The 21,165-nt window shown below is 44.8% G+C and overlaps 2 protein-coding genes across 2 annotated transcripts in view; both read left to right on the top strand.

The window, feature by feature from the left end:
* Positions 1 to 21,165, top strand: part of METTL6 (methyltransferase 6, methylcytidine) — a 138,353-nt gene that overhangs the window by 97,809 nt on the left and 19,379 nt on the right. The window lies entirely within an intron of this gene.
* The window catches only part of SH3BP5 (SH3 domain binding protein 5), a 79,201-nt gene continuing 62,201 nt past the window's right edge, over positions 4,166 to 21,165 (top strand). Inside the window, exons 1-2 of the mRNA XM_053599017.1 lie at positions 4,166 to 4,521; positions 6,263 to 6,325. Of these exons, the coding sequence (XP_053454992.1) occupies positions 4,381 to 4,521; positions 6,263 to 6,325 (204 nt within the window). The 5' untranslated portion in view covers positions 4,166 to 4,380. The remainder of the gene's footprint in view (positions 4,522 to 6,262; positions 6,326 to 21,165) is intronic.

Genomic DNA, 21,165 nt, shown 5'->3' with positions numbered 1-21,165 from the left:
GTACATACTCCTCTATAATTTTAGGTTATATATGGCAGACCTGATGTTGAGAATGGGAGACTACTCCAGGTGCACCTGACCTAATTAGGTAAACCCTTAAATGTGACAAGGTTCTTCTAAAAGTAGAGATTGGGTGGCACCTGTAGCTCAGCGGGTAGGGCGCCGGCTGCATACACTGAGGCTGGTGGGTTTGAACCCGGCCTGGGCCAGCTAAACGACAATGACAACTGTAACAAAAAATAGCCGGTTGTTGTGGTGGGTGCCTGTAGTCCCAGCTACTAGGGAGGCTGAGGCAGGAGAATCGCTTAAGCCCAAGAGTTTGAGGTTGCTGTGAGCTATGACACAGCACTCTACGGCGGGTGACATAGTGAGACTCTGTCTCAAAAAACAAAACAAAATAAAAACAAACAAAAGTAGAGATCGAAGAATGAGAGGAATGCAGGACATATAAGAGCTGCTGTTGCTAGTTTTGAAGAGGGAGGGGACAAAGTGGCAGGGGTTGCAGGAAGTCTCCAGGAGTTGAGATGGACCCTTTGCTCACAACAAGGAGGAGGAACTTCAATCTCCCAACACAAAGAACTGAATGTGGTCACCAACCTGGATGAGCTTGAAAATAATCCTTCCTCAGAGCCTCCAGAAAGGAATGCAGCCTATTGTTGGATAGCTTGATTGCAGCCTGTGAGACCCTGAGCAGAGACCTGAGCACATGTGCCTAAACTTTAGACCTACAGACTCGTGAGATAAAACAAGTGTTGTTTTAAGCCCTTGAAGCTGTGGTACTTGGCTGGGTGCGGTGGCTCATGCCTGTAATCCCAGCACTCTGGGAGGCTGAGGCAGAGTGGCGGTGGCTCATGCCTGTAATCCCAACACTCTGGGATTGCTTGAGTTCAGGAGCCAAGAGCAGACTGAACAAGAGCCAGGCCCCATCTCTATTAAAAATAGAAAAACTGGCTCGGTGCCCGTAGCACAGTGGTTACGGCGCCAGCCATATACACTGAGGCTGTTGAGGTCCAACCATGCCCGGGCCAGCTAAACAATGACAACTATAACAAAAAATAGTCGGGTGTGTGGCGGGCGCCTGTAGTCCCAGCTACTAGGGAGGCTGAGGCAAGAGAATTGCTTAAGCCCAGGAGTTTGAGATTGCTGTGACCTGTGACACCACAGCATGCTACTGAGGGCAACAAAGTGAGACTCTGTCTCAAAACAAACAAACAACAACAACAACAACAACAACAAACACACACACAAAAAACACATACAGTTGTCCATGGGTATCCCTGGGGAATTGGTTCCAGAACCCCAGAATATCAAAATCTGAGATGCTTAAATCCCTTATATAAAATGATGTAGTATTTGCACATAACCTATATGCACAACTGCTCTTATACTTGAAATTACATTTAGATTATTTAAAATAGCTAGTAAATATAAACAGTTGTACTATATTATTTGGATTATTTGTTATCATCGTATGTCTTTTTTCCTGCATATTTTTGATCTGTGGTAAGTTGAATCCACAGATACGGAGGGCAATTATATAAAGTACTGATTGAGGTTCATTTATGTTTCATATTTTAACTTTAGGAAAAAGTGCCAAGGTTCACTGAAAAAGCAAATTACAAAAGGCAAATTAATTGCAGTAAAGGCACATAAATTAGAGGGACTTTACCTAACAATTGCAATCAGTGTAACTGGCTTATTGTACCCTCAATGAATCCCCAACAATAAAAAAAAAAAAAAAAAAAAAAGGCACATAAATTTATTTCAAGTATATACATGAGAAGAATCATGGATTGATTGCCCCATCCCACAATGGGATTCAGAAGCTTATATACTGTCCTGACAAAACAGGATGGGGGAGATGAATTCTGTTGAGTGGCAATGAAATATTACTAGGGAGGATGGGCAGATCCAGGAATAGAGATGAACTTGTAAATAGCTGTCTTTAAAACTGAAACTGGGTGCGGTGGCTCATGCCTAGCACTTTGGGAGGTTGAGGCAGGTGGATTGCCTGAGCTCAGAAGTTCAGAGACAGCTGAACTTCTCTCATCTCTATTTAAAAAAACAGCTGGGTTTTTGTGGCAGGCACCTGTAGTCTCAGCTACATGGGAGGCTGAGGCAAGAGGATCTCTTGAGCCCAAGAGTTTGAGGTTGCTGTGAGCCATGATGTTACAGCCCTCTACTGATGGCGACTAAGTGATACTCTGTCTAAAAAAAAAAAAAAAGAAAAAGAAAGGTACAGGCTTTAATAATGATGATCACAAAACAAACAAATAATAAAAACCAAAACAGTGAAAGGATTCTGTCTGGGTGTGATCTGGTTTCTCCAACTTCTTTGGGAAAGACAGTGAGGAAGGCCAGAGAGACCTTGAAGCTTCTTTAGTTCATTATGTCAAAGCTCAATATTTGGGGGATTTGGTTTCTGAACCCCAACAAAACACAATTGGGATTAACATTATAGGTGATGCCCTAAAAACGAGACAACAAAGTCTGAACTGATATTCTAGAGCAGTTTGCCGCTGTCCCATGGAGACATGTGGATCACTCTATGTGCTTCAGTCTAAGCTTAAACAGAAATGTCTCCTGGGGTGTGTTGTTTAGAATAGTAATGATGGGGTTCTACCAGCTAAGAAGCATTTACTAATGTCATGGTCACATTTCTCATTTTCACCCTCTGTCTCTGTTAACTCAGAACTAGGATGAACCTGACCAGTTTTAGGCTTAGTTCAAAGTTGTCAGGGAACATTGATAGTTCTTGTGTTCCAAAGTGACCTTTAAAACTAGTGGGCATTGTGGTGGGCGCCTGTAGTCCCAGCTACTTGGGAGGCTGAGGCAAGAGGACTGCTTGAGCCCAAGCGTTAGAGGTTGCTGGGAGCTTTGATACCACGGCACTCTACCCAGGGTGACTAAGTGAGACTCTGTCTCAAAAACCAAAATGAACACCCCCCACCCCCTGCAAAGTGACCCTTAAGACCATCTTGTCCTCGTCTTCATCTATCACTGGAAAACCAAAAGCAACTACTTTAGCAAGGAACTTCAGAACACCTCTCACAGAATTGCTGACTCACCCTTAATTTAAAGAAAATGAACAGGTGTGACCTTTTCAGAACCAAACTTATGGCATTACCTGCCTTAGCTCCAGGGGAGGGGACAGATCTCCTTTGACAGTGGACCATGATGCCAGCCTGTGTAGGATGGTGCCTTGCCCAAGGAGTAACCCCCTATTTGAGGTTCTGATAAAACCATCAGAAGCAGGTTTTTCAAGGTGGCTTTGATGATAGGTTCTCTGAAAGAAGCTTCATTCTCAAGCAAGTTTGCCTTCCAAAACGGCTGTGGATTATAAGCCTTTGACCAGAACGAGTATATCTCCTACATTTTGTAGTCGAGGAGAGTTAGCATGATCAGTAGCAATGTCCCCACCTTCTTTGCTAAGGTGGTCTGACGTCACAGAGGCCCTGACATTTCATAACAGCACAGATGTGCCCCTTCAGTCTGGCCTTTTGTGATGTTGTGCTGGCCAGGCAAGGTCCGCTCGAGTGTGCCCATCAACAGAGGCTACACTTGCCACCTCCTTGAAAAGGCTGTGATAACCCACTCAGATCCCCCCTCAAAATGGATTCTGGATGCTTCCTGGCTATTCAGGTAGGGTGTTCCCACACCACTGGTTTGAGTCTGGTGCTCTGGACAATGAATCCCTGCTTGGCGCTGCAGCTGGCCTTTCCTTTGTACACTGTCGAGCACATATTTTAGTTTCCTTTTCTGGGGAAATTTTCAAGTAGACGCAATTCCTAAGGTTTACCCAACCAAGGGGAGAAATGTGTTTCGGGTACAGGATTTCCGAGGCTTTTGGAACTGTGACCATGTCACTGAGTACAAGCTTGCTTCTAAAGGTGATTTCAGAGTGGAAATACCCCAAACTTTCCTTCCATACGCCCCATTTGCCCAGCGGAGGACGAGAGAAGGCTACCCCACAGCAGGCGGCACACTTTGGGTAGTTGTGATACACTCGGGCTGCTAAGTTACAAAGGGGTGGAGGTGCTCCTATTTCACCACCCCAGAGATTTTCAAGGGCCTGGGGGTTTTGTGACGGAGTCCTGGGTAATTGGGACAGGCGGAGGAAAGGGCGGCCCTGGCGGGACGAGGGCGGAGCAGGCTCCGCTGCGCTGACAGCCGCGGCAGAAAGGGGGCGGCCGCGCCCACTTCCTCCGCTCCGCCGCGGCCGGAGGATCGGCACCAGGAGCTGCGCCTCCAGCTGTCGGCCGCTGCTGCTTCGCGACGGTGCCCCGCTGCGGAGAGGCGGCTCCGGCCGCGACCCCTCAGGGCGCTCCGGGGCCCGCTGCGCTGTGCGTGTCCCGGCTGCGGAGCGCTCCGACCGTCCGCATGGACGCGGCGCTGAAGCGGAACTGCTCGGAGGAGCCAGCCGAGCTCCCGTCGTCTGCCAGGGACTTGGAGGAGGAGGAGGAAGAAGAGGGGATGAAGCAGGGGCTGGAGGAAGAAGAAGAGGTGGACCCCCGGATCCAGGTAGGGCGCGCGGGGAGCGCCCTGGAGCCCAGCTCCGCCGGGGCTGATGCGGAGGTCGGCTTCTCCACTTACATGCGCTTCGCAGCTCCCAGCGCCTCTGGTCCGGGGGCTGGCGGCGAGAAGCGAGGGTCTGAATGCCCCATTTCCCCACTCCCCCGTGGGGAGGCTGCAGTGCCTGCGTGGATGCGGCCTGCCTGTATTGCGGCGATCCCTCCGCTTACCTCCTGCGGGACCCGGGTCGCCGCAGCGTGCCCACCGGTTCGGGAGGATGTGCAACAAAGGGAAAAGGGGGCGGGGGCGCCAAGCTGGCATCGGGGGTACCCCCGGCCGGACCCGCGGCGCCGTGGGCACTGCACAGCCTCTTGCCCTGGGAGGAGGGTTTGCCCGGCCGGTGTGGGCGCCGGGCTCCGTGTGCGGGCGAGCCGGCAGGGTGGGCGTTGCCCGCCCCTGCAGCGTGGGATGGCACCGGTGCCCTGGACTCCCAGCCCTCACCTGGCTTCAGTGCCAGGCCTGAGCTGTCTTCGTCCTTCGATTCATTGTTAGCAAACTGCGGGGTTTATTATCACCTGGTTCAACATTCTGCTTGGCCTCGATTGGCTTTAAACCCTGCTTTTCCTTGTTGTGAGGTCGGGTAGGAACAGGAATCAGGGACAACTGCTGCGCAAAGCTGACGCGTGGAGGCGGCGGGGGGATTGGCCTGGCTTTCTGTGCCTCCATTTCCAAGAGATGATTAAAAAACAATTCCAAGCCAAGATCTAGGAGTGACAGTTTAATCTCTTAACCCCTGAACGAAAAGCACAGCGAATCCTTTTCCAAGACCCGTTTTTCTACCCTTTCCACAAATCACTGAAAAAAAAAAAAAAAAATATATATATATATAGCTTTTAAGCATGCTCTGTAATTCCGGGAGCCTAATTGGTTTTTTAGCTCGCAGATCAATTAAAATCTTAACTCAGTGGATGGGGTTTAAATTAATTGTTTTGGCAGATTAGCAAGATAAAGATCAGGTGGAAAAATCTTTGCATTAGGAATTCTATTAATTAAAACCATGGGGTTAGACTACTAGTAAATCTTGTCTTGGTGTGAATTGTTAGCGAGATCCTTTGTTTGCAGAGTAAAGAAAGATGAGTTAACTTTAATATTGAATACTTTTTACAAAATATCAGTTTGTAAATGTCTAAAAGGTCAGGATTAAAACTATCTTAAAAAAACTTAGATAGGTTGAATAATTGGCAGTTTGAAAATAATTTTTTTCATCCCTGTATGGAAAAATATTCAAACACTGATGAGTTAATGCCAGAATTCTGGCCTTCACTTAGTGATTTCACTGGGTTTCTACTTTTGGCAAGGCTTTGTCTATTTTCTTTTTTTCTCTGCAAAGTTCTTGCTTGGGGCAGGGGTACTGTTTTGACTGGGCCGTTTAACCATTTGTAACAGGTGGGTTTACCTGAAGGCAAGTACTGCAAGTATTTGTCCTTCTAAAGAAAGATAAATTCCAAATGTCCCTAAGACCTTGCCAAAAGAGACATATCAGGAAAACCATTCCAGAAGTGATGACTTTCAGTTGCTGTTCAGCCAAGCCTTAATTATTTTCTTTGGGAACTAATCATGACTCTTCCCTTTTTTTTTTTTTTTTTTTACAAATTGGGCTTGAGGTGATTTTTCAGGTTATAGACGAATGTACACTAGAAATAAAAGACAGATCCCTTAAATCTTTTTTTGTCCTTCTTTTCCTTACTAGGGAGAACTGGAGAAGTTAAATCAATCCACGGATGATATCAACAGACGGGAGACTGAACTTGAGGTACGGAGAGTGGAGTCTCTGTTTTTGGTGAAGCAGTGGCCGTCACTGAAGTGGTTAATTGTTTTAATAGCTGAAAGGTTATTGCTGGAGTCCTTCCTTGGGAGTTGAGCAACAGCAGGCTGTCTGACAGAATAAAATACACTACTGAGCCCAAGCTGTGGGCGGAACTGCAATGTGGATCCAATTTCAGATGTTGTTTTTCATTATGGAAGCTCCATGGGGCCAAAACCAAGGGCTGTGCAGAGCATTACACAATGCTCAAGCCTCGGATTTTAATGTGTCTGTGAAAAAGCTGAAAGGAGTGAGGGGAAATTTAGCTGAAGTCTTTTATGGAGAATAGTGAATGATCTCACAATTTTTACATATTTTAGGGCAGTTCTTATCTTTTGTACTTGGTTCTGTCGTATTTCCTCAGACTTATACCATTTTTAAAAAAACTTTCCTGTTCTAATAATTCACCCTCCCTTCTCTTTCCCCCTTCCCTGCTCATTTCTTTATTGTATACTGGTGTGTAGAATATAATTATCTTAACAGAAAATAAAAGATGTTTAGACTGGGAAGGGCTTTCCTACTGGGAAAAATCTGGGGAGACTAGAACTTGATTTGAATTTCATGAGAATTTTCCCATCTAAGTGTAAACAAGTTAGCATTCTTTACAACTACCAATTAGTCCCCACCCCTTTTCAGCGTGGTTGGTTTTACCATCCCTCAGCAAATTTGAACAACCCCTGTATGTCCTGGAGCCTGCGAAGAACTGTCAGAAAGCCCAAGGAACTGCAGGGAGCTGTTGGTAAAAATCTTGTTTCTGCAGCAGGAGCGGTAACAAAATAGCAAAAGTCAGTAGGAAGGGCAAGGAACATCTGGTTCCTAAAAGTGGGAGTGAATCTACCAGGATTCAGTAGAAACCTTGATTTCTCACTGCACGTGTGGATGTGGATTAAACTGCTTTTTGCTCTGTGTGAAGGATAACCCCCCTATTCATTTGTAGATATCCATGAATATTGGCTGCCTTTCTCCCCAAGTAAAGTGAAAAAAAAAAAAATTATAAAACTGTTTGTTTCATTTTCTTTCACATATGTTAAATTGAATCTCTTTGTGATATGGGGAAATTAAAACCTCTCAGAATCTGATTTCTAATATATTACACAATAAAACTTCTAGCATTCTTATAGGGCTTTAGCATTTACAAAGTATTTTTTAGATGCTTTATCTCATTCTATCCTGTCACAACAGCCTGGAGCTGTGCTGGCCCATATGGTGGCTGAGTGCAACATGTGGATATTTGAATTAAAATTAAATATGATTAAAAATTCAGTTCCTCAGCCATATTTCCAGAGCTCAGCAGCCACTGTATTAGAGCACAGAACACCTTAACCACTTGTTTCAGGCCTGGAGAGGTAGAGAAGATAGGGACAACTTGCTCTCCAGGTGAGGACTCAGGCTCATCAACTCATGGTTCCAATGACTTGGGAGAGCCAAGGATCCCATCTTAGACTCAAGCATTTTCCATCTTTTCCAACTCTTATATCTATCATTCCAAATATGAGTAGACAAGTTGAAATTAGTCTTTTGCTTCAAGGGAAAAGGAGACCTGGATAGTGGCTAAGTTATGTAATCTCAGCACTTAGGGAGGCTGAGGTAGGAAGTTCGCTTGAGGCCAGGAGTTCAAGACTAGCCTGTGCAACGTAGTGAGATTCTATGTGGTGGTGGTGGTGTGTACCTGATATTCCAGCTACTTGAGAGGCTGAGGTGGGAGGATTGCTTAAGCCCAGGAGTTGAAGGTTACAGTGCATTACTGTACTCCAGCCTGGGTAGTGATGAGTGAGACCCCTGTTCTCTCTCTTTTTAAAAAAATTTGATTTATTGTATCAGATTTCTTATTCTGACCTAGGTGCTGTCCACTGTTCTGGATGATGAATAAGGAAGCTCCATATCTTAATCCTCACACTGCTTACCTTCTGTAGGTGAATTAGCTCATCTATTAAATTCTTTTTAGGCTTGATTTCTGAATCCCATTTCTAAATATACCTAGATATTTGTGTGTCACAGGAAGCTACCCAACAGGTGTTTCCTGCCTTGCTCTGGAGAGCATTTGGAGCCTGTGTGAGGTGAGCTGGAGGGTGTGAAAGGGGTGGCTAGGGCTGGGCTGCTGGCTGGCCTTTTCATGGTATTATTATAATCAAGACTGACTCAGAGAAATATAATAGAAGCTACATAAGTAATTAAAAACTCCCTAGATAGACACATTGAAAAGTAAGAAGAAAAAAACTGAAATTCATTTTAATATATTTGGCTTAACTCAGAGCATCCAAGATAGTATTATTTCAGCATTGATTCAAAATTTTGAAAACCATTAATGAGATATTTTACATATTTTTGTGTTAAGATCTCATGCATGTTTTATACTTAGGGCACATTTCAGGTAGGACCGCCATGTTTTGAGTGCTTAGAAGCCACAGTTGGCACTGAGTAGTACCGGTTTAAGAGTTGTTCCCTGTGATATTCACGGAGGAATTGTGTGGAGTTTCGCCCTTGGTGTGAGCTCTCTGGACACTGGTGCTGCGGTGTCTGGAGGAGAGAGGGGAACCGTGGTATGTGCTGCTTTGTGGGGGGCTGCATGCTTTTATTCAAGCACTGGGCACCATCTTCTGGTCAGGCACCACTGTGTTTATGTGGGTGAACAAGTTAAAGGCCTTAGCCTGGAGTTTACATTTTAGTTGGGGTGAGGAGTGGAGAGGTGGATAATACTGATTGTAATAACCACAGTTGTATGATAGATACCAGGAGGGGTGTTGCTGGGCAACACCTGAGCAGGAGCCTACAGAGGACAGTGTGATGGACAAAGAGGAGGCAGAGTGAGCAGCTGGAAGTGGCCAGAGGGGTATGCTGAACGTGGGATAGGAAATGAGCCCTCTTAATATGGAGTCGATCTTTTTTACTTGTGATAGTTGTGTTCTGTAGAGCAGGGGTCCTCAAACTGCGGCCCACAGGCCACATGAGGTAGTGTGATTGTATATGTTCCCGTTTTTTTTTTTTTTTACTTCAAAATAAGATATGTGCAGTGTGCCTAGGAATTTGTTCATAGTTGTTTTTTTAAACTATAGTCCGGCCCTCCAGCGGTCTGAGGGACAGTGAATTGGCCCCTGTTTAAAAAGTTTGAGGACGCCTGCTGTAGAGTCATAAACAGTGAATTGGCTTGGAGAACTAGGGAAGGTGGGGACAACCTTCAACCATACTGAGCCATGGTTCCTAGGGGAAATACAGGGTTAGGTTCCTGCAAGGCTTTGGTTGCAACACTTTCCTCAATATATGACCTTGTGTTGTGTGTGTTTCAATTTTTTTTTTTTTTTTAAATTTTTTCTGTGTGTTTTTGGCCGGGGCTGGGTTTGAACCTGCCACCTCCGGCATATGGGACCGGTGCCCTACTCCTTGAGCCACAGGCGCCGCCCTTCAATTTTTTTTTTTTTTTTTTAAGACGGAGTCTCACTCTGTGGCTCTGAGTAGAGTGAGTGCCATGGCGTCATAGCTGACACCAACCTCAAACTCTTGGGCTCAAGCAATCCTCTTGCCTCAGCTTCCTGAGTAGCTGGGACTACAGGCATGCACCTTGTCTCTGGCTAATTTTTCTATTTTTAATAAAGATGGGATCTCAGTCTTGCCCCGGCTGGTTTTAAACTCCTGAGCTCAAATAATCCACCCTCCTGGCCTTCCAGGGTGTTGGGATTGTAGGTGCGAGCCACCATGCCTGGCCTCAAGGGACTCACCTTTAGTATGGCATTCTTTGTTTTGGCTGTTTAGATCTGAGATTACAAAGGGCCTCTAGGTGACAGCCATCTGCTATGTTGTTAGTTGGATATCTGTCTCCTGCAACCTGGGTTTGCCTGTGACCTTATTTGAATAGCACCGGGTCTGCTTTGCACTCTGATTTATATCAGAGAGAGCCAGCCTTTTCAAGCTGTTGGAGGACCCTTTTTAACCAGAGAGGCCTTTGGGTGGTGCCTGTGGCTCAGTGGGTCAGTGCACTGGCCCCATATACCGAGGGTAGCGGGTTTGAACCCAGCCCCTGCCAAACTGCAACAAAAAATAGCTGGGCCTTGTGGCGGGTGCCTATAGTCCTAGCTACTCCGGAGGCTGAGGCAAGAGAATCGCCTAAGCCCAGGAGTTGGAGGTTGCTGTGAGCTGTGATGCCATAGCACTCTACCGAGGGTGATAAAGTGAGACTCTGTCTCTAAAAAAAAAAAAAACAACAAAAAAACCAGATAGGCCTTTGTTTTAAATGAAGAAGAATAAGTATATTTCCCCACAAACACTTGATTATTCAGCTTTAATTACTAATTCACTTAGTACTGAGTAAGTACCTACTATGCTGAGGACAGTTTAAGGTGAACAGACCAGTGAAGAGAATGGACAGAAGTTAATCAACAGACAAAATGCACAGTAGTTTACTTGGTGTCAGAAGCTGGAAAGGGGGACTAGCTTGTGGGTGTTGGCAGGCAAAAGCAGGGGAGGGGGGTGTAGGAAAGTGGAGAGAGTGAGCCTCAGGCCATGTGAGGAAAGAACATTCCAGCCAGGAGGGACTGCAAGTGCAGAGCTGGGAGTGGGTCTGGACTTGCTCAGCAGCAAAGGTGGGTGAGGAGAAGGAGATGCCTCCAAGATAGGTGGATTATTCAGGTGAGACAACCCTGCTAGGTGAGGTGATAAAAGTCAATGTACTGACGTCATTAAAATGCATACTACACACAGCTATCTTTATCCAAATGTTATAAACAGATGCTGCACAGAGTTTCTAATCAGAACCAAGGTTTGCAATGTTCTGTGCCTCCCTCTCATTCTCTGCAACTGTGACTTCTTGTGTTCATTTCCCTTGCTTGCTCTGAGGTCAGCTGTTCTAGAGCAGTGGTCCAAGGGAGAGGGAGGAAGGATACAGCGGGGCCTGGTTCCTGCGTCCAGCTGCTCTCTGGCACCCAGTCATCAAAGTTGACTTTCAGTCTGTCCTTCAGGAGGCAAAAGCAGTTTATGTGAGTGCTTGTGTTTCCCCTCATTGCTCAGGTGGGGATGGTTCCTGGGCAGACTTGCAGGGTGGCATGAAAAATCATGTGATTCTGTGTTTTCCAAACTTGCATAAAGCCTATATTCAGAATCTGCCTTTTCCAGAAACCCGCAAACGTCTTCTCCTCAAAAACAAAACAAAAAACAATAAAATTACTCTATTTTGAGCTTTGAAATCTGGAGGTGGGAAGGGGAAGGTGGGTGTGCATTGAAAGCAGCCTGGTCTCTCTCTAATGAATGATTAGAGTTAGGAGAGAGAATTTCCTTATTAAAGGACAGTTTTGTTGTGTCCTAGCACTTTCTCCTTCAAGTCCTATGTGGGTGGGTGTGAAGGGGTTAGGGCCTTCAAGACTTAGTTTTGCTTTTGAAGGATAGGTGGACCAGGGGACGTGAAGAATTGTTTCTTGAAGCTGGCACCAAATTCCAGGCATGGTGGCAGGTTGACAAATGTTGTGGGGGGTAGGCAGAATGTTGTGAACAAGACCATTGGTGGTTGGCTGGTTATAAGATAAACACACTGGAGGCCTTTTCTGAGGATCTTCAGGATGGTCTGAGCTAGGGCTGCAAGGCCTCAGCTGCCCCCACAGCTTTGACCTGGCCTTTGGCCATCAGAGTGGGGTACTTAGGACCCTGTGCTTTAGTGGTCCCCCACACTGAGCACCCACCTTTGGGGAATAGGTTAATGAGGAATCGTTTGAAGCCTCTGGAGTGAGCTATAGCTGGCAGAGCTGGACCCAGGAGGCCTGGCTGTGACTCCCACTCACCACTTAAAACGGTGGGGCCTTCAGGTTATTTAATCTCTATGCCTCAATTTCTTCCTAAAATAGAATTGTGTCTCAGTTTTTGCTGTGCAAACCCAAAGCCTTGGGGAAGAGACAGGTGGAGAGAAGACAGTGGTCTTGTTATCTGGTCATGTGGGTGAAATTGAGAGGTTTGCTGACTTTTAGGGATACTTGGCACTTCGGAGCCCCTGTCTCATCTGTGCCCACTTCCTGGGTGCCTGGAGGGTAGGAGGAGACACTGGGTGACAGAGTGCTTTAGAAGCCACATGGCCTGAGTGGATGAGAGGGCCCCCGTTAGCTTGGCTGGCACTGGGCACAGAAGGCTCCAGTGATGTGTGTGCTGGAGCCAGGCCTGTCACGGGGGTTGGGATGGCTTCTACCCCAGGTCCTGCCATGACCTCTTTTTGTCAGAAGACTGGCACCGGGCAAGGGGCCAGCGAGGGCTTGTGCAGGCCAGGGTTATGGCAGGATAGACTACTCAGTCACTGGATCAGCAGGGCATTGTGCCGTGGCTTGTTTATTGGGATGTAAAATTTGTTTTATTGGGTGAGCCCTGTTTTGTTAGGGTGTGTTTTCTCCTGGGATTTTTCTGGCACAAAATAAGTGCTCGATAAATGTTGAATACATGAATAACAGATTGCCCTATAATAGCTGTGTGGCCTTGGACAAATTACTAAGTGTCCCAGGGCCTCGGTTTCCTCCTGATGGTGCACAGTAAGCCATCAGCAAACATTGCTGCTATTACTGGAGTAGGGCGAGGTGAGGGCTGCATCATGGTAGGCACTTGCAGGAAGGTTTTGCATGCATCCTGGAATGTCTTTCCTGCCAATCTTTGTCTCTTAACTGTCCTTTAAACAATGACAGCTAATAGGGGGGCACTTGTGGCTCAAAGGAGTAGGGCACCAGCCCCATATACCGGAGGTGTTGGGTTCAAACCTGGCCTAGGCCAAAAACTGCAAAAAAAAAAAAAAAAAAAACCCAAAAAACCAAAATAAAAACAAACCAATGACAGCTAATACTAATGAATGGCTACTATAGGCCAGGCCCTGTCCTAAGCACTTTGTAAATTCATTGAGTCCTCAGAACAACTTGAGATATTATCACCTCCATTTTGCAGGTAGTAAAACTGAGGCACGGGTAGCACCTATGGCTCAGTGAGTAGGGCGCTGGCCCCATATACTGAGGGTGGCGGGTTCGAACCCGGCCAGGGCCAAATTGCAATTAAAACAAAACAAAACAAAACAAACAGGCATTGTGATGGGCACCTGTAGTCCCAGCTACTGGGCAGGCTGAGTCAAGAGAATCGCCTAAGCCCAATAGCTGGAGGTTACTGTGAGCTGTGATGTCATAGTACTCTACCTAGGGTGACAAAATGAGACTCTGTCTCTAAAAAAAAAAAAGAGTGGGGGCGGCGCCTGTGGCTCAGTGAGTAGGGCGCCGGCCCCATATGCCGAGGGTGGTGGGTTCAAACCCAGCCCCAGCCAAACTGCAACAAAAAAAGAGCTGAGTGTTGTGGCGGGTGCCTGTAGTCCCACCTGCTCAGGAGGCTGAGGCAAGAGAATCGCGTAATCCCAAGAGTTAGAGGTTGCTGTGAGCCGTGTGACGCCACGGCACTCTACCCGAGGGCGGTACAGTGAGACTCTGTCTCTACAAAAAAAAAAAAAAAAAAAGAATGTGAAAAACTGAGGCGAGAAGAGTCTGGCTGTAAAGTGGAGAGCTCTGGAATTATCTTTGTCCCCAGGCTGTTTATAGGCAGGGCCAACCTTGGAAACAGTTATGACCAGGTTAAAACACAACATTGTGGTCTCCTTTTCCTCCACAGAACCCATCCACTTAGGAAGGTGCTGGCTGGTGAATGTGTAAGAGTCTGCCCCGCTTGCTTGGGGATCTTAGTATTTTAAGAGTGGCCTTTCACATTAAAAAAGGATGACCATGTGGATATGAACAAATGACCGTGATCTATTTAGTGAAAAAAATTAGTTGATAAAACCATATGGAAAGCTATATATCCAATAAAAGAATATGAGCATATGAGAGAAAAAAGGCTTATAATAGTTATTCTTTTTTTTTTTTTTTTTTTTTTGAGACAGAGCCTCAAGCTGTCACACTGGGTAGAGTGCTGTGGCATCACAGCTCACAGCAATCTCCAACTCCTGGGCTTACGCAATTCTCTTGCCTCAGCCTCCCAAGTAGCTGGGACTACAGGCTCCCACCACGACGCCTGGCTATTTTTTGTTGTAATTGTCATTGTTGTTTGGTAAGCCTGCGCTGGATTCGAACCCGCCACCTCTGTGGCTGGCACCTTAGCTGTTTGAGCTACAAGCACTGAGCCTATAATAGTTATTCTGAAGTAGTCTGAAGAATGTGAACTGCTTTTTATCAATTAAGGTGAAGTAAATAAAGAAATTAGGAGTAGGACTTTAGACTTTTTTTTTCCAGCAATTTGAAATTGCTGTGACATTCAAATGACATTTCACTTATCTAGTTTATTTTAATTGTATTCTAAAGAAGTATCAATTCACAGTGGATGAGGGGGGAAGATCAGTGTATAGTCTGAGAAACAGAACTCTAGAAAAATGCGTGCTCAGATATTGCCAGTGGTTGTTGGTAGTTGCTGAGAATGCTGGTGTTTTTTTATTTTTTATTTCTTGGCATTTTTTTCTGAATTATTTACAATGGCCATATTTTATAATTTTCACAGGCAAGGGGATGGGAAAGGGGAATGAAGCCTATTATGAAAAGAGGTCTTTATGAGTCAAAGAAGTGAATTTCTATGGAAGGAATTTTAGGAACTGTGAAGGCTGGTGGGTAAGGCTTTGGCTTGGTGGTTTCTGCCTTACATAGATAAATCCTGATGTTAGTGGTTTTGCTTTGTGAATTACTGTATTGTGAAGCCTTGGTTGTGGTAATTCATGGAAGAATGATAAGTGTTTTAAAGGCATTTTAGGATTGTCTACAGTTAAGAAACCCTCATTTATACGCTTATTTATAAAATACAGAAAAATCAAGAATATAATAGTGGAAAACAGTTCAAATATTAAGAATATTTAGATATTCAAACTCCCGAGTAACTGGGACTACAGGCGTGTGCCACTGTGCCTGGCTAGTTTTTCTATTTCCAGTAGAGATGGGTCTCACTCTTGCTCAGGCTGGTCTTGAACTCCTGAGCTCAAGCAATCCACCTACTAAGCCTCTCAGAGTGCTAGGATTACAGGGGTGAGCCACTGTGCCCAGCCTGAGGGCATCATTTCTCAGTTTTCTCAATAGATAAAGACTTGTGGGTACACATGTAAGTTCTCTTGCATAACCTCACTCGCTGTAGCTGCATTAGCAAAATGATAATTGGTATGGGCTGTTGGCTAGCCATAGAAATAGCTAATGAATATCAAAATGGATTTTATTGTCTTAAAAAAATTGGACGTGTCTTCCATTTAAGCTATAAGGACCAGCAACGTAATACACAAACTTCCCAGGCTCTTTAGCTGGAACCTATCATAGAATACCAGCTGACTTTGCTACAATTATGTGGCTTTAGCCCCAGGTTTATCCAAGGTACCTACCCTCTTACTGAGCTGCCCACAGGTGTCCCTGCCTCAAAAGAAGACAGGCTATAGAGTTGATATATTCCTTTTTTTTGCTTTACCTCATAGCTGGTAAGAATCTTCACATCCCCAAGTTGACAGAGCTCTGGTCTCTGTGGACTGTAGCCTTTTAATATTAAGCTATTCTTTTTCCTTCTCAGCATTGATTGTAGGGACTTTTAACATAGCTGTGTGTGTGTTGGCTGGGTGAATTAAACCTCTCTTGAACCTCTTCCCTTGGCAGTCAGCCCAGTTATCTTTGCCCAGCCCTCCTCTTTGAGAGTTACTTAATCTCCCTTTTGCCACATAGATGTTTCCAACAGTAAAGACCATACTGCTTTTTTTTGCAGTGCATTTTAACCAAGGGTATCACAATAATTTGTAAAGCAGCTCTTAGAAAGCTTGGCAAATCAGCCCCTTTCATTTCCTTAAAGGAAGATGAAAAAAATTTGTTCTATTCTTGCCTGATTTTTTTTTTTCCCGTTTGCTGTGTTTTGCTGGATTAGCTAAGAGATAACTAATGTTTTCTTTGGCAGAAAGAAACTGTTAGCAGGGAGACAATGGGAGGAATATCCGCTGTTTTATTATAGCCACAGCCAAGCCCTTTTAATGTAAACTCTTTTATTGTTTGGCATTAAACCCACAACCAAAGCATGATGAATGGAGTTTCATGTAAACTGTTCTATTGTTTGGCATTAAACCCACAACCACAACAATCGTTGTCTTTGTCTAGCACACCTTTTGGTTTTAAGCATGCAAAGGGATTCAGCTTTGTTTTGATACATTGGAAGTTCACAGATGTAATACAGATGTAATGTTCTCTTGCTTGGGTTTTGGCTTTATCAGAGGAAGAGATGTGGTGGTGGGGGTGGGGTGCTGTCTTTCTTTGTTCTGGTTACTATTTCTGCCTAACAAATTACTCTAAGCTTTCAAAGCCTAAAAATTTATTTTGCCCATGATATGTGGGTCAGGAATTTGGAGAGCACTTGGAGAGGGCTCAGCTGGGCGTCCTTGCTTGAGGAGTTTTGTAAAATCAGCTGTCAGCTGGAGCTGTGGTCACTTGAGGGCTCAGTTGACATACAAGATGGCTCAGTCTCATGCCTGACAGCGGATGTCAGCCCTTGACTGGGAGCTCAGCTGGGGTTGTCAATCAGACTGCCTACCTGTGACCTTTCTAGTACTGTGGTCTCAGGTACTCTGACTTCTAGGTTTTTCCCAGAGTGAGCATCCCCAAATGACCAGGTAGTAGCTTTCTGGCTTTTTCTGATTGAGCCTTGGAACATCCAAAGCTGTACTTCTGTTGTACTTTATTGACGTAGGCAGTCACGAGCTCACCCAAATTCAAATTGCTCTTGATGGGATTAACACCAAAGAATTCTGGGCCATGTCTGACAACCATGGCAGGTGTGATATTTCACACCTGGAATTGCAACACTTTGGGAGGCTGAGGCAGGAGGATCACTTGAGGCCAGGAGTTCAAGACCAGCATGAATAACATAGCAAGACCCTCATCTCTAAAAAAAAAAAATAATAAAAACAGAGGGTGGGAGGTATGGAGGTACTCACCCGTATTCCCAGGTACTTGGAAAGCTGAGGCAGAAGTTCACTTGAGTCCGGGAGTTTGATGTTTCAGTGAACTATAATGATGCCACTACACTTGGGTGACAGAGTGAGACTCTGTTTCAAGCAAACAACAACCCTGCCATACTCATGGTAATGTAGAGACAGAGACTTGTTTTGAATCCTCTAGAACATCTGCTTTCTTTCTTTCCTCCCTTCCTCCCTTTACTGGGAGAAGACTTCATAAATAACCACATTTCAGTGCCTTCTTGAGGTGTTTTTATGGTTGACTAGCCAGCAAAGCAAGGACTTTGGTTAGTAATACTCCTAGTGACCCTAAATAATCCAGCAACAATAAAAGCACAAGGGAGCAGTTTTTAGTAGTGCTATGGGCCTAGCCATAGCAAATTCTTTGCTACTTTGCCCGCTTCCTAAAAATTTTGTCTGAGGAAAAAATTATGCCATGGCTATAAAGCGTATTATGAAAAAATAGTGGTGCGTAAAGCCAGAGGTACAATATTTGAGCAGATGCTTTATAAATTCAGGGGGAAGGTTTCTCTAAAGCTCCTTGGGCAAGCTCTAGATAGAAATGCTGCTTTCCGCCCTGCTACAGGTTTTTGCTGGGGAAATGTGCGTGGAATCCCGGTGTTACATACGTGTGGTAGCAACCTCATCTGCCTCATTTGGAACTTGTTAAAGAAAAACAATTATTATTTTATTTTATTTTTTTAAGAGGAAAGGTCTTTCTCTGTCACCCAGGCTGAAGTATAGTGGCCCAATCATAGCTCACTGCACACTCAAACTCCTGGGCTCAAGTGATGCACCTGCCTCAGCCTCCCGAGGAGTTAGGAGTACAACTGCTCATGTGTGCGGTGTTTGGCTACTTTAAAAATTTTTTGTGTAAACAGGATTTCATTATGCAGGCTGGTCTCAAGCTGGGATTATAGGGGTGAGCCCCCATACTTTAATATTATGAAACTTTTGGTGAAAAAAGAAAGCTGTTTTGGAACTGATAGAAAGTAATTATATGGCATGTGATGGTGGAAAGTGGAGGCTGTGGAGCTCAGGAGAGCAGGACTTGAATTTTTCCTCTGCCTCTTACTAAGCTGTTCTGTCTTTGAGAGTTTGTGGTTTTTGTTTTTTTTAGCTTTTGGGGGTTGTAATTTCCTTCTCTAAACTGTGAAGGGCAATACGTATCTTGCCAGGGCTGTTAAGGATTTTATAAAGTCACTGGCCTGGTACCTGTCCACCAGTTTGGACAATTACGTTCTGAAACTCATCCTAGGAAAAGTGCTAGGTGCATATTTCATTGCTGGCTATCATTACAGTCATCTTCGAAGTCCTCCCCTTGGGAAGCTGTGCACCCATGCCAGCTCGTCTAGTCCACCCTTCAAAGCACTTTTTCTAGGATGAGTTTGCACTTAATTGTCTGACCTCATAAAATGTCCAACAAACATGGGTCCTTTCCTCCCCACGCTTGTCATTTATTGAATCATGGCACCAGCATAAAAACAGTAGGCAGTGAAAGCTTATTATATGCTAAGTGGTTTTTATAGTTGGTCCAATTCATTCTCTCAACAGCCCTTGAGAATAACAGTGAGAAAGGGAGGCACTGAGAGAGGAAGTCCATTCTCCCAGGTCACACAGCCAGTGCGTGGTGGGGCCAGGGTTTAAATGCAGGACTCTGAGGCTGGAGCCCATGTACTTAAATTTTGGGGGTATGATTCTGGGGGCAGGGAGGATGCATATTCTGAGACTTCCATGGAGGCTGCAGAGATGAAAGAAAGCTGGTCTAGGACCCAGGTTTTCAATCTTTGCTGTGATGTCAACCAGTTGTACATCTTTGGGAACTTTTGTCTCTTGAGAGTACAGTCACCTCATCTGTGAAATGGGAGCATGTGAGCTAAGTGATGGGCAAAGTCTCTTCCAACCCTGCTATGACTCTGAGATTTAGATTTTAATGTAGCCACATGCTGAATAAATTATGATTCACCCTCAGTCTTGGCAATAGGAGAAATATAAAAGCTCTGTAGTTCATTAATGCTGTATAGACTTAAAATTTTATTTTTGTTGAAACAATACTTGCCCCTAGTTTTTTTTTTTTTAACCCTTCATGAGTTACAAAGAAAAATGAAAGTCCTTAGCTTCATTCCTCCTGACCCCAAGTTCTACTCCAAGAGAAGGAACTAGTTTTGATGTTTTTAAGCTGTTTCTCCTGTGACCCTAACGTTACAGCAGTGGACTTTGACTTTGGCTCTTTGCAGCCTGTGCCCTTCTTTCTTTCCATTCCAGTTAGCTGCAGTCAGGAGGGAGGTTGTCCCAAAGCCAGAAGTCACACGGCCAGCTTGCTGTAGTGTTGTGGTGTAGGGGTACATGTTGCCCACGGAGGCTGCGCTAACTGATCTCTAGAGTTTCCCAACGCTTGGTTGGGAACTCTCCATATTGCCCTGATTCTAAAACTCCTGCTAATTATAAACTGGACCTTGTATTTCATAACAGCCTGGGTGGTGGTTGAAACACCGCCCCTGATAGATGTGTACATCAAATGTATAATCTGTCTGAAATCTAATGATTGTGAATTTTTGACCAAAAAAATTAGATATTGAATTTAAGGAAATATGTTAAGCCTCTTGGTATAGACATGGAAATAATTCTTTTATGGCTGAATTTCAGTACAATGCTGCTGCTTTAGCAATTCTGCCGCCTTTTAACTCAGGGAATCCTGTGGGTTTACCAGCATTTGTTTGGCCATGAATGAAAAAGCACTGGGTCTGGTCAGTCTTTCCCGCTGTGCGTGCCTGCAGGATTGTTGTGTGATTTCAGTCCCTCTCCAGAGTCCAGGAAGACTGACCCCTACGCTGAAGGTTCAAAGATTTTTCCTTTGTAGTGCTTTGTACTGTGGGCTGTTTTAAACATGCTTTTGTAATTGGTTCATTTCCATTCTGTTGGCTCTTTCCTGTGTAACATCAACAAAAAAGATGAATTGAAAGCAAGTCTTTTTTTTTTTTTTTTTTTTTTTTTTTTTTTTGAGACAGAGCCTCAAGCTGTCGCCCTGGTTAGAGTGCCATGCATCATAGCTCACAGCAACCTCAAACTCCTGGGCTCAAGCGAGTCTCCTCTCTCCGCCTCCCAAGTAGCTGGGACTACAGGTGCCTGCCACAACGCCCCGCTATTTTTTGGTTGTAGCCATCATTGTTGTTTGGCGGGCCCGGGCTGGATTCGAACCCGCCAGCTCAGGTGTATGTGGCTGGCGCCTTAGCCCCTTGAGCCACAGGAGCCGAGCCTGAAAGCAAGTCTTTTCCAAATTGTTAGACATTCTATAAGATAACTGGCTGATATCAGTAAAAAAAAAAAAAAAAAGTTGGGGCCATGAAAGACAAAAGACTGAAGAGCTGTTCCACATGAAAGGGCGTTAGAGATGACAACTGGATGCCCTGTGCAAATCGTGGACCGGGACACTTTTTCCCCCTTCTATTGTAAAAGACATTAGTAGGGAGGACAGTTGTAGATCGGATTAATAGCATTGTTTGTAATGGGTGGGAGAGGGATGAGGGATAAAAACTTACCCATTGGTACAGTGGGTAAGTTGTAGTGGCACACAGAAAGTCCTAAATTTACTTTTATACAGCATATTCATGTAACCCTAACCCTGTTAATATTTTGAAATTAAAAATTTAGAAGGAATTGTGTTAATGTTAACTTTGTGATTTGCATCATTACACTCTGGTTGTGGAAGTGGATGATCTTGTCTTCAGGAAATAAACCCTATCAAAAAAGTAGAGAAAATTAGGTAGGGGTGATGGTACTCACCTGTAGTCCCAGCTACTGGGCAATACTTCCCTTTGGTTTATTGAATCTCCACATTGAC

This window comes from Nycticebus coucang, chromosome 8 (assembly GCF_027406575.1).
Source record: "Nycticebus coucang isolate mNycCou1 chromosome 8, mNycCou1.pri, whole genome shotgun sequence".
In the NCBI taxonomy this organism is placed as follows: domain Eukaryota; kingdom Metazoa; phylum Chordata; class Mammalia; order Primates; family Lorisidae; genus Nycticebus; species Nycticebus coucang.
Note: the sequence above shows the minus strand (reverse complement) of the source record. Positions and strands in the feature narration are given on the sequence as shown.